The sequence below is a fragment of the Branchiostoma floridae genome, unplaced genomic scaffold, assembly GCF_000003815.2.
Source record: "Branchiostoma floridae strain S238N-H82 unplaced genomic scaffold, Bfl_VNyyK Sc7u5tJ_1353, whole genome shotgun sequence".
In the NCBI taxonomy this organism is placed as follows: Eukaryota; Metazoa; Chordata; class Leptocardii; order Amphioxiformes; family Branchiostomatidae; genus Branchiostoma; species Branchiostoma floridae.
The window spans coordinates 278,940-290,882 of record NW_023365706.1 but is presented as its reverse complement, the minus strand read 5'-3'; the positions used below and the strand labels follow the sequence as shown (position 1 = coordinate 290,882).

Below are 11,943 nucleotides of genomic sequence, written 5' to 3'. Positions count from 1 at the left end.
TCTGGCACTTGAAAAGGGTATTAATCATGATAATCTTATGGTGCACAAAAATGAAAAGACTGATGTAGACTTTCAATTTCGTCAATTTCGCCATCGGAATTCTAGCCTCTCTAAGTCTAATATTACTCTTTCCCAAGACTAGAGGGAACCTAACCAAGAAGTTTTTAACCTCCTTGACAAAACAGATTCCCTTATATAACTTTAATATCTAGACTCAAAGTGCTAATTGCCCCGCTGGGGCACCACTGCGCCTGCGTGAAAGCGCGAGACAAAGCGTGTCCAGTCACGAGTCGCCGCCGTTCAGAGAAGTCACAATTTTCCTGTCGTCTCCAATCAGTGTTTCTGTCTCCATTTTTTAAAAGTTTGCCCTGAGTTTTAAATCGCAAGTTTGCCCCCAGTTTTTCGCTAGTTTGTCCCGTTTTCCGCAAGTTTGCCCCCAGTTTTTTCGCTAGTTTGTCCCGCTTTCCGCAAGTTTGCAGCCAGTTTTCGGCAAGTTTGTCCCAAGTTCGTCATGGCCATGTGGGTCACCGTGTGGTGGCTGGAAGACAAACTAGTGACAGCCATACCCGCGTCGCATATCCCGACATTCAACAAGGATAAGATGAGGGTTGGACATGACATAGAGGCGCAGTGGACCGAGACCGACGAGCAGTCCGGAGAAACTGTCACGAAGCTCTACCCTGCCAGGTTGCTTGGAATAGGTAAACATCCTTCTTTTCATTTCAAACATTGCAATTTAGCTTCAGTTGATACACTACAAAAATAATTGCCTGTACTCTTCTATGCTCTGTTCAATGTATGTTGTTGCCTGATGAATTAATGAATCAATTTCTTTGAGTAAATCCAACAAGGAATCAATATATAAAAAATGTAACCCCTGAGGTAGTAATGCAGTGCCATGGGGGACAGGCGGGATCGGACAGCCTAGTTTATTCGGTGGCCCAAGACAGCCAGTTCCGCCGATCTGCTATTAGCGCTCCGAAGTAGGTCCACCTGCAGCGATAACTCCTTCGGGCTTAAACTGACGAAACACTAATGTGAGATCGGCGGGCTTCTTGGGTCTCCGAACAAAACCCGATCCTGTCTTGTTCCCAGGGTAAGGCCTCTGGTGCAGCAAAAATTTATGTGATTGCAGCCTGTGTGTTTTAACTCTGCTTGGAGGTGGAATGTTAATCTTAGCGTCGACTTATCTCTTGGTTAGTTATATTTGTCGAATTTTTCTCCGAATATTTCGATCCGTACCCCAGTAGGAAGGCCTAGCGAGTGCTGTCAAAGACTGAGTTATGTATATATAGACAACTTAAACTTGCTAGCTGCAAAATGAACGTCAGCGCGACCGTCTTGTGCAATGCAAATTTCTTTCGTATAAAACGCTCCGTAACTTGAGTTCCTCATCAACAACTCTTAAAACGAAGTCAAGATTAACACAAAATTTACAATTATTTCAGGGTCAAGGGCAACCATGATGAATAAGCAAAAAGAGTTTGCACAGATCTTTGAGCCAAAGGAGGACAAAGAAACCAACGAAGACAGCGGAGAGGGGCGTTCGGGAAGAAAGCGGACGCTGTCCCGACGGATGCTGGAGTCCCTCTCTTCCCCCTCGCAGGAACAGCTAGAGGGCGTGGAAAGTAATGGTTAGTTATTTTTTCACATGTCTTGACAGCGATTATTATAGACAGAGTAGGCAAGTATTTTCTGTTCTATTTTGTACTATTTTTCTTAATACGTCCAGCGGCCTAGCGTTATAGACATAAAGAAAATGGAGCAAAATAACAATAGAAAGCCTGTATCACAGCCTGCAAATATATATATATATATATATAATATATCGCCAAATGATGCTTGACTTTCAGCCAATCACGTCGCAGCAAACCAAACGAGCGAGCGTGTTGACAATTCCATTCTCGCGTGATTTTGCGAGAACCCGCAATAATTGATGCAATCAGCATGCAATCCAATATGGCGACTCGTTGTTGTTTTCGTCGTAGGGCGCAAAAGTTTCTTTGTTCAAAACCGCATAAATACAAACTCGGAAAAATGTCTTGAATACTAGCACACAAGAAAGAATAAAGTTGTTTGCCACATGAATAATTTTTCCGCTTCATTTGGAGTAGAAAAATACGAGGTACGTCCGAAGGCCTCTTCTGTAAAATATTTTGATGTTCTTTTATAGCACAATGATTTGCACGAATGACGAATATGCATTTTTGTAGCCTAATCTAGTTTGATCCGTGGCTCTGTTCCCATTCTATGGCCACAGAGAACTTAGGTAGGATGTCTAAATTGAATATGTGTTTACTTCCGGGTCCTAAAACCGGTCTCTTAACTTTGTTTATGGCGGGGGGGGGGGGGGACCACTGACTCGGTTCTTGCATGCGACGCGTTGAAGTATGGCCAGTGGTCGGTGCCTTCTGTGGCAGCGTTTTGGAAGACACAATACCACAAATGCACACTTAATATTTGACTTCCATCACGTTTAACATGGTAGTGCGTAGTACTGTAAATGCATTTAAGTTCGCGGGGATTTAATTTCGCGGTAGCGGGAAAAGGGACTTTTCGCGGTCGATTTAAGTTCGCGGTAACACCACAGAATGCAGTCTAATACCATAATAGAAAAATGTTCGCGGTGGTTTTAAGTTCGCGGTGAAGTGGTCTCCGTGACAACCGCGAACATTTCTGAATTTACAGTATATTATGGTTCTAGTATGTTGTGGTATTGCGTCTTTTAGTCTTACTGCAGTCACTTTATAACATGTTTGTATGGTGTATTGAGGTTGTAACATCCTCCCTTGATATTGGCATGTAAATTTCATCATACGGATAAAATGTAATTGACAATTACTATTAATGTAAAGAAATGGTAGAAAAATGTCACGTTACTTTTTTACATCGTATCATCTTTATCTTCTGTGAAGTACCTTTAACGTTGGTTCATTCAGTGCATTGGATGAAATCTGTTGAAACATCATCAGGCTTAGCCTGTGTTTACCCAATCTCTCGCCGGCTGGGCTTAATGACCCCCTCCCCTCCTAGGGCGGCGGCAATCGTAGGGCCGGCCGCTAGGGGCGTGATTTTAGCCAGGCTACATCAAGCTCATTTCTACAAAAAAATTAGACAATTGAAAATCCATGCAAAGTCTGAAGGGAACGTCCATAGTTCCATCAATCCCCCCTGTAAACTAAAACTCTGCAGTCTCAAAGCAGATGTTTGAAATCAGTTGAAAGCTAGATGGATTGGTTGGTTTGATCGCTGGCCTGAAATGTGCTGACATTGTGTCTTCAGAGGCTGTGGCTCCAAAGAAGCTGCCAAAGAAGACCGAGAAGGAGAAGACTGAGAGTGCTGCCACGCAGAAGAGTGAGAAGGAGAAGAAGAAGGCGAAGAAGGCTGGGAAGGAGAAGAGGCTGGTGCTGAAGAGTGCTGTCGAAGAGAAGAGTGAGAAGGATGCTGCAGAAGAACCATCCGCAGTGGAGGCAGCAGCTGCAGAGAGAGAAGCAGCAGCCACGGAGAGAGAAAAGGCGGCTGCAGAGAGGGAGAAGGCAGCCGCAGAGAGGGAGAAGGCGGCCGCACAGAGAAAGGCTGCTGCTGAGAGGGAGAAGGCGGCCGCACAGAGAAAGGCTGCTGCTGAGAGGGAGAAGGCGGCCGCACAGAGAAAGGCTGCTGCTGAGAGGGAGAAGGCGGCCGCACAGAAAAAGGCTGCTGCTGAGAGGGAGAAGGCGGCCGCACAGAGAAAGGCTGCTGCTGAGAGGGAGAAGGCGGCCGCACAGAAAAAGGCTGCTGCTGAGAGGGAGAAGGCGGCCGCACAGAAAAAGGCTGCTGCTGAGAAAAAGGCAACTGAGGAGAGGGAGAAGGCAGCAGTAAAAGGTCAGTATTACAATCTTCATTATGTTTTCTTCTTAGAGGCTCGGGTACTTCTGGTATTAGAGTCCCAGGAATGAAATGTATAAGAGGTAGGATAAGAGGTAGTCCATGTGAGGTCAGGAGCTTCAGGCATATTAAGTCTCTGTAAAATACTTATGGAGATGAGTAGGGGTGGGCCATTTTAGCATCATATCATCATTTACCCCCTACCCTGAATCCTATTTTGTCTGTAGACATGATGAACATGGAAAACGATCAGCTTGTCAAGGCTGTAGTGGACTGCTGGCCGTACTTAGATGGAGTGAAGGATGGAACCTCAGTCAATGCCAGACATAAGGAGTATATGGCAGCATCGTCGTGGCATGCACGACGTGAGTAATCAAAGGATGAATATTTCAGCAATAAAGTATTATCAACAACTGTACAATAAGTAAGGAGTGATACATGTACGTTCAAACTTCTATTTCAAATAGCTAGAAGAAACTCATAAATTCACATCTTCAATCATATTTGAATTGTAAACAAGTTGCACTTAGCATTTATGGTCAAGCCAGAAACACTTTCTACATTTTTTTCATACTCAGTTCCAGATTCAATATATCTTCTAAAACTTAAAACTACTTGTTTCTCTGGCCAAAAATATTACCAGGCGATATGGACTTAGGAATGAGCCACACGATTGACATTGTAACCAATGACCAGGCGATTACCATCGCAGACCTGATGGTAGACAGATACGGCTTTAAGGTATGAGAGTTTAAGATTTGACGTTTATACATTTCATTGTGTCACATTATTTCAAAATCACTAGACAGGCCATTGGCCCAATCATCCTATTATTAGCATTATCTTTTTGGTTAAGGATCAAAATTTTCATTTGTCATTGGTTCCGTAATGTAAAGTTATGACAAACATTTGTGTCAATGACTGTACATTTACTCTTTAATTTTCATAATCAGCTTTTAATATAGGACAAAAAATTATTTTTTTGACGTTAATTGGTAGCTGATCTCAATATGAATTTCTTTCGTAGGAATTTGACTACATCTGGAAGGTGCTCCTTCCAGAGTTCCTTGTACACCAGTATGCTATTTTAAATGGACTCAGTCAGAAGGAAGCTGAAATCAACATGCTCACAGGTAATGCAGAGAAAAGCAGTACATTGTAATGGACAAAGTGACTTCCCTTATTATAAAGCTTTTAGGTATCTTATTATGTTCATAAATCCCAATGAAAGGTAAAACAGAAATGATTCTTGTGATATAGGCCTAATTCCACATCTCTGGCATTGACTGTTGTTCCAGTTTGTAACAAGTTTAACTCGCCATTTTCCTGGAAGGGGGTGGATGCAATTTTCTCCTTGCAGCTTTGGTTAGGTTTGTGATAAGTATTCAGATGTGATCCTGTATTTTGGAATTGAAGAATCCAATATCCCTCTATCTTAAGCACATGTGGCTTTGCACTGAGTGACTGGTTAGGTGTGATGTTCAGTGATATTCAGTTTCTTGTGGCATGTATGTATTGTACTGAGGTGCCATAAAAAAAGGCGAATCAATCAGCTTTACAGCTTAAAGTAGTATGTTCATACCCATCACTGAGGAATTCTCTACAGTGTTATGAAGAGAAACACATTACTAATAACTGTCAACTATAGCAACATTTTCTGTCACTTATTGATACATCATATATTTTGCATTTTATTCCTTTTAGCCAAGAGGAAGCATACAGGGCATGGAGATGGCAAGGCAAGTTCTTAATCAGTTTAATTGTGGATATATTGGATACTGATACCCATACTTACATATCATGCTTGTAAATCAACATCTGCCACAGGAAAGCATTAGTCCAGATAGAAATAATTGACTCTCAGGAAATATCCGAAGTAGCTTTCTAGTTAGTCCTTTTATGCTAGCCATACACATTGCTGTCCTCCAGTGAAAGAGGCAAAGTCAAGCACCATCACCATTTTATAGTAAAAGTATGTAGTTCTAAATTCATGTATCCTTGCTATTCCAATTCTGTAACAGAAGAATGAGAATGAGTTTGTTGCACAATTAATTGTTTAACCAACATCACTCCAGTTAAGGTTGCCTGTAATTAAATCAACAGATAGCAGATAAATATGGTCTGACATGTGGTACCTCTGTCAATAGCCATCAGCATATTGACTTTTACATTATGTTCCTTATATTTGAGAATCAAAAGCCCTTATTTTGGTTATGATCTGATACTCTGTTGTCTGTCAGCTCCAATAGTAAAAACTAATTGAATGTGAACCAAACTTATTCCTGTCTACTTATGCAATTACTATTCAGTTAAGTACTACATTTAATCATGCACCAGCTGACTCTTTAAATTTGCTATCCCAAACCAGCCTGACGCAGCAAGTAAGAGGTCACTCAGTAAAGAAAAGCTGAGGGAGGATTCTGCAAGGGATGCCTCCATTGAAATACTTGAAAAAGTGAAGCGGGTAATGATTTCTCCCAATGCCTTGCTTGTTTATAATACAAACCACTGTATTAGAACCATTTTGACGCTGCTATTTGCTAGCCTATAGGAAACATACTGGTAATAATTGACATATACTATATATAATAGTCCTTAGCAAATGTAACAATTCACTGAATTTGATTTTAGAATCCAGTAATTTTTTGTCTAGAACAGCAGCATTTGAAGTCATTGGTGACAAATCATTCTTCAAATGACTACTGCCCTATTGGAAAAGCACTTTTGAAAAGATCACAACTGCAGGTGAATCTGATCATGGATATTTTTTTTTCAGACGCGTCAAGCTGCATCAAGCGGTCAGTCTCCCGAAGGTAATTATATCATAATGCATAGGGTGACAGTAATGGATGTTAGATTCCTGTTAACACTATCATATGACACTTCTAGAGTAAAGTGTAATACCATACAGCACCTGTTAATTCAAATATATCTTTTTACCTCAGTATAGAAGCCACTGAATTTCATCCTTGGTATTTATGTTTAGTATTTTATGTTTAAAAATAACTATACTTCAATGTCATATTGATTTTGCTGCAGAGTCATCCAGTGATGAGAGAAGGGAAGATGATGATGATGGTGACGTTAGTGGTGATGATGACCATGACAGTATCATTTTGACAGACAGTATCATTGTGACAGACAGTGTGGAGGTAAATCAATACTTTCTGAATTTTTTTTTAAATCAAGCTCAGGCCAAAAGTGGTGATGAGATAAAACTACATGTATTACCAATATATGTGATGCCTTTAAAACAGAAAACATTACAATCATCTTGACATTGTGACATAGTGATCTTGTGCCTCTTTTTTGTACCTAGACAGTTAAAGAAAATAAAGTACATGCAAACAATTTCATTCACAGGAAAAGCTTGACACAGTGCTGGAACAGCAGAAAGTGATCATTACAAGGCTAGACATGGTCATGGACGTGCTCCAACACAAGAAGAAGAAGGTATGTGACACATTGTTGATAAACTAGCAATCATAAAAAAAATGTAGTTGACTCTAAAAAAAAAGTACATTGACTTATGTGATTTACTGTAAATGCAGAAATGTTTTCGGTGGATTAATGTTTGCGGCGGATTAATGTTCGCGGTTTTCGCGGTGACCACAAACTTAAAACCGCCGCGAACATTTTTTTATTATGGTACTAGACTGCAGTGTATGGTGTTACCGTGAAATTAAAACCACCGTGAAAAGTCCTTTTACCCGCTACCGTGGAATTAAATCCCCATGAACTTAAATGCATTTACAGTATGTCTACTGAAATATAGATATTCCACACTGACACCGTGTGCCGGGCATTTGGACATATCTGAAAAACTACCAGGCCTGATCCATCTTTCTGGCGTAACCTTCCATTCAATATTAAACACTAATGCTTGAGGAAAAGATATTTCCACAGACTCCTTATTTCAATATTATCCTCAACTGAGTTGAGAGCGACTATTGTCGAGCATATTCAATCTACGGGGAAGGTACTTCAAATGTTTTGTCTATCAATTGGCTTGTCAGAGACTTACTTGCCCTATTTTGTGCATCTCATTTCATGTGGCTGCAGAAAGTTCAGGCCAACAGCTATCAGCCAACCAGCCAACCAGCCAACCAGCACAACCTACAACAATCCTACCTACAACCAGCCAACCAGACAACCTACCACCATCAGCCAAACAGCCAAACAGCCAACCAGCACAACCTACAACCAGCCAGCCATCAGCCCACCAGCCCACCAGCCCACCAGCACACCCCCTTCCAGGACTTTAATTCATACAACTACCAGCCCTACAACAGCAACACTTACCAGACCTACAGCAGCACATACCAGCCATACAACAACTACTATCAGCCGTCATACCAGCAGACCATCCCTGACAATGCCCGGGGACAGGACACCTCCCCCTCTACCTCTTCCACCAATAGTACTGGTAAGGAACAGAATTTCATTTTCCCCAAACAGGTTGTTATATAAATTTCTATTGTAGTCTGCATATGAAAGGTGTGTATTTAGATTAAATGATGATTCCAGAGCAGCCTTTTCACTGCAAATCTCTGATTACTTCTTGCAAGACTGGTATTCCTGCGTTGAGTTAACTGTAAGAATTTATGCGGCTTGCATAATTTACATGTCCGACCATGACAAGAAGTAGATACTGAAATGCTGCTATGTGATGATTTCTTAAAATTCCTTCCCTGTTGTGAGTGCCAGTGCAAAACATGGTTCTTGAATGTGGTTACACTTCTTACAATTTACAGTTCTGATCGGGGCACCCTGGCGGCAGGTGGCCGTACCAGCACCTGTGATCGCACAGGTGGCTTCCCTCCAGTCAGAAACGCCAGACAAGAGCAGGGCGGCCAAAGTGCGGGCGTTGATGGATGCGATATTCAAGACAGAGGAGATGGTAGCAAACAACACGGATGGTTCTGTTAAGGACGGCCTAGGCCGTCTTGACGAGAACAAGCTGAATGCCATAAGGGGTAAGGTTTAAAAATTATCAAGGTTGTATGAATAATTAGTCCATTTTGCCTTAAGTTTGTTCTAGATGATGTGTTAATGTATACACTCTTGTTTATCTATAGATATTATTTTTCTTTTTTGTTAAGAATACAATCATGTATACCACTGCTTTACATTACTTTGCAATTAGCCTTTGGGCATGAACTTGCAATAAAGACATGTGTTATGTTTTATTTCATTAATGAATGATTTGTTCTGATGGTAAGTTGTAGAAAATGACCTAATGCTAGTTCACCATTATGCACAAGGTAACCTATATCTGTTGTACTTCAACTCAGGGCATTTAGAGATATAAATTCTAATATCTTGAGAAGCACTGCAGCTTGATACCCCATCTGTCTAATTGCTAATGATATGCCTATGTACAACGGCTATTGGTTATCCCACAGATTCAGGTGAACTAGCAGTACTGACCATGCAAAATTGGTTGCAACAATTTACTGTCACAAGCCCCATCTTACTTAGTGTTACAACTTTCTTCCACAGAACATCTGGTCACCACTGAGCCGGGGAACCAGGACCCTCATGAACCAGGCTACAAAACCAAAGTGCACAAGGTCATTAATTTAAGGTGCCGGAAAGTTCGACACATTGTTACAAAGGAGAAAGGTGAGAAAAAAACATTGCTTTTATATTAATCTGACTTTTTGGACAAGAGGCTATAACCTTGCAAGAAATGTTTGGCATTTTTACATCTATACTATAAGCTATTGTAAACTCTGTAGTTTTTCTGCCTTATTTACAATTTATCAGTCTATTCACTACAATACACACAAGATAATCCTTTATGAGAGGGCATTTAAAACATAGATGTTTTTGATGTGGTGGTATTATGGCACTTGGTGGAATTATGAGAATTGATGTTGGAGATTTTGTCAATTTGACAATATAATCCCCCTAAAGTAATGGGATCTTTGATTTCTTGTTTCATTCATTTTTACCTAAAACCATGGAACTGAACTCAAATTGTATTGAATTTTCCCCAGGTGTCCAGAAGTGATGTCTTTCAGGAGGCCCATCAGATATCAGGACTAGATGGAGATATCAGTACTAGACTAGGCTAGGGCAGGAAACCTCACACATTATTTAACACACATATGGCGACCAATACCTGATAAACAGACTGTTAGCTGATACAAATGTTAGATATGTCAATCTGTTGTAATTGAGGGTCTACATTCAACTACGAACCATACCTATCCCTGCATTATCTTACTATCTGTGTAGAGCAAGTCCCTGTATGGTTAATGTTCTTGTGCAAGCGTCATCTGTGTGAAATTATCTCCTGTTGATCACTCCGAGGTTCACTGTTAGTGTAACTGTAATGTTAGATCATTGCACTATTTGTTGTTTACTCCACTGTTTAAACATATGTAACCCTAATTATGACAATAGGCATACTGTACCTTACTGCGACTTTAGGAGTTGCAAGTCAGTTCCGTTTTCTTTCATATTTGTAACTAGTTTAAGTCTTGAGTTAATTTGCATTTAACACCTTCTGGATCTGAGTTAGATCTTGGTAGACATGGAAAGGTTGGATTCGTTCCATTCTCTGTGGGGCAAACTTTGTGCGTAGGTTGCGCTCAAAGCCCCCCATCTCACCTGATTAACAGGTACAAAGTTGTGATGGAAATTGGTAACACTGGAAACCTTATGTATCTCACTCCCCCTTCTTATGCCACAAGAACTGTGTTTGTGTCCTTTATTCACTTGTACATTATATATATAAAAGAAGCTCCATCTTAAGATTGGAATTCCGTTTTTCCCATTTTGAAATGTGCTAATATTTTCAATATAAAAGCACTTGGTGCAAAGTCTTTACATATGATTGACAAGTATGATGCACAGTTGTGAAATATGATAATAACTTTCATGAATATTCATTTTGAAAATTTTCTTCCTGCAGGAATTCCTGCAGGAATTCCTGCAGGAAGCGTTTTTCCTGCAGGAATTCCTGCAGGAAGCGTTTTTCCTGCAGGAATGCTGCAGGCATTCCTGCAGAAATTCCTGCAGGAGAAAGGTAAATTCCTGCAGGAAGAATGTTTCCTGCAGGAATTTCTGCAGGAATGGCCTTATAATTCATATCTAAATCAATGACACTAAGATAGGAGTGCTACACACCGGCAAAAAAGTATGCAACAAACGTTTTAGTAGTAGTTTCTCCTATTCATGCAACTTTTTCAACATATACATTTACATTTTGTACTACAGTTAAATGTAGAGTATAATCACACCCCGCGCAACATTTCTACCCCCAGTTCAACCTGTATGACCTCACAAGCGCCATGTTCTTGTTGACTGTCGACGCATCAAAAGCCAGCCAATTTCTCAACAGTTATCATATATAATATCAATGTCACTAAATCCTTCAAAATTATGAGGTAGTCTGGCAACATTTTGGAAGCACGACGTGTGCCCGACTCGGGGTGGTCGTGGTCGCAAGTTTGAGTTTAATCCGATTAAATGTGAACGCATTTTTTTAATCCAACAGAAAGCTTTAATTGGATTCCTCATTTAACTCACTTGTATTTTTTCATTTGAATGGGGTCCAAGTTGCCCATGACATGTTCAACAGTTGTGCCGACAGAGCCATTACGGCTGTTCACACATGGGTGTTTTCATCAAATGAAAACTGCTCTATTCGAATGCTCCTTCCATGCATGCAATGATATCTTGTAAATGCAGTACCAAGTTGAACGTGGCAAAGAATGAAAGCTCCTTGGTCAGCAACTTGAGATTTGTTTGATCTGGTTGGTCATATTTTGACCATCATAAGATTAACACTTGAATTTTTGTTCCAGAGAATATTTCATAAAGTTTAAAATTGGGCCTAAGAAAGCCAGGGGCTTGCTTCCTCTTGTTGAAAATTCAAGTAAGTATGCGCTATTGTAATGCGGGTTCAAAGTAAGGTCAGCTATTGTTCTATAGATATGCAAAGGATGCTGGTGTCCAATTATCAATTATCAAAGGACTAATTATTCCCCAGGTCCAAACATCCTGGCTACCTGTAGTGCTGAGGACCTAAGGCCTTCAGAAAGAATCCTGGAACTTGGGGGTACACTA

General features: G+C 40.6%; 2 protein-coding genes across 2 annotated transcripts; both read left to right on the top strand.

Annotated features, from left to right (window-relative positions):
- Positions 1 to 511: 511 nt before the first annotated feature.
- LOC118407466 (tol-Pal system protein TolA-like) lies at positions 512 to 3,731 on the top strand (the record flags this gene model as incomplete). The annotated part of the gene is made up of 3 exons (XM_035807942.1): positions 512 to 701; positions 1,449 to 1,634; positions 3,283 to 3,731. Coding segments are annotated over exons 1-3 (825 nt in total), but the record flags the coding sequence as incomplete, so codon positions are not given.
- Positions 3,732 to 6,236: 2,505 nt separating this feature from the next.
- LOC118407456 lies at positions 6,237 to 10,603 on the top strand. Its single transcript, XM_035807932.1, has 8 exons — positions 6,237 to 6,328; positions 6,641 to 6,677; positions 6,904 to 7,016; positions 7,228 to 7,317; positions 7,927 to 8,290; positions 8,619 to 8,840; positions 9,367 to 9,489; positions 9,867 to 10,603. The coding sequence occupies exons 4-8, from the start codon at positions 7,282 to 7,284 to the stop codon at positions 9,878 to 9,880; spliced, it is 759 nt and encodes a 252-aa protein (XP_035663825.1). The 5' UTR covers positions 6,237 to 6,328; positions 6,641 to 6,677; positions 6,904 to 7,016; positions 7,228 to 7,281; the 3' UTR covers positions 9,881 to 10,603.
- The last annotated feature ends 1,340 nt before the right edge of the window (positions 10,604 to 11,943 follow it).

Coding starts and splice junctions, on each gene's coding strand:
- LOC118407456 (XM_035807932.1), top strand. CDS start 7,282: ATGGTCATGGACGTGCTCCAACACAAGAAGAAGAAG. Junction 7,318..7,926: donor TCCAACACAAGAAGAAGAAG/GTATGTGACACA, acceptor ATGTGGCTGCAG/AAAGTTCAGGCCAACAGCTA. Junction 8,291..8,618: donor CTCTTCCACCAATAGTACTG/GTAAGGAACAGA, acceptor TACAATTTACAG/TTCTGATCGGGGCACCCTGG.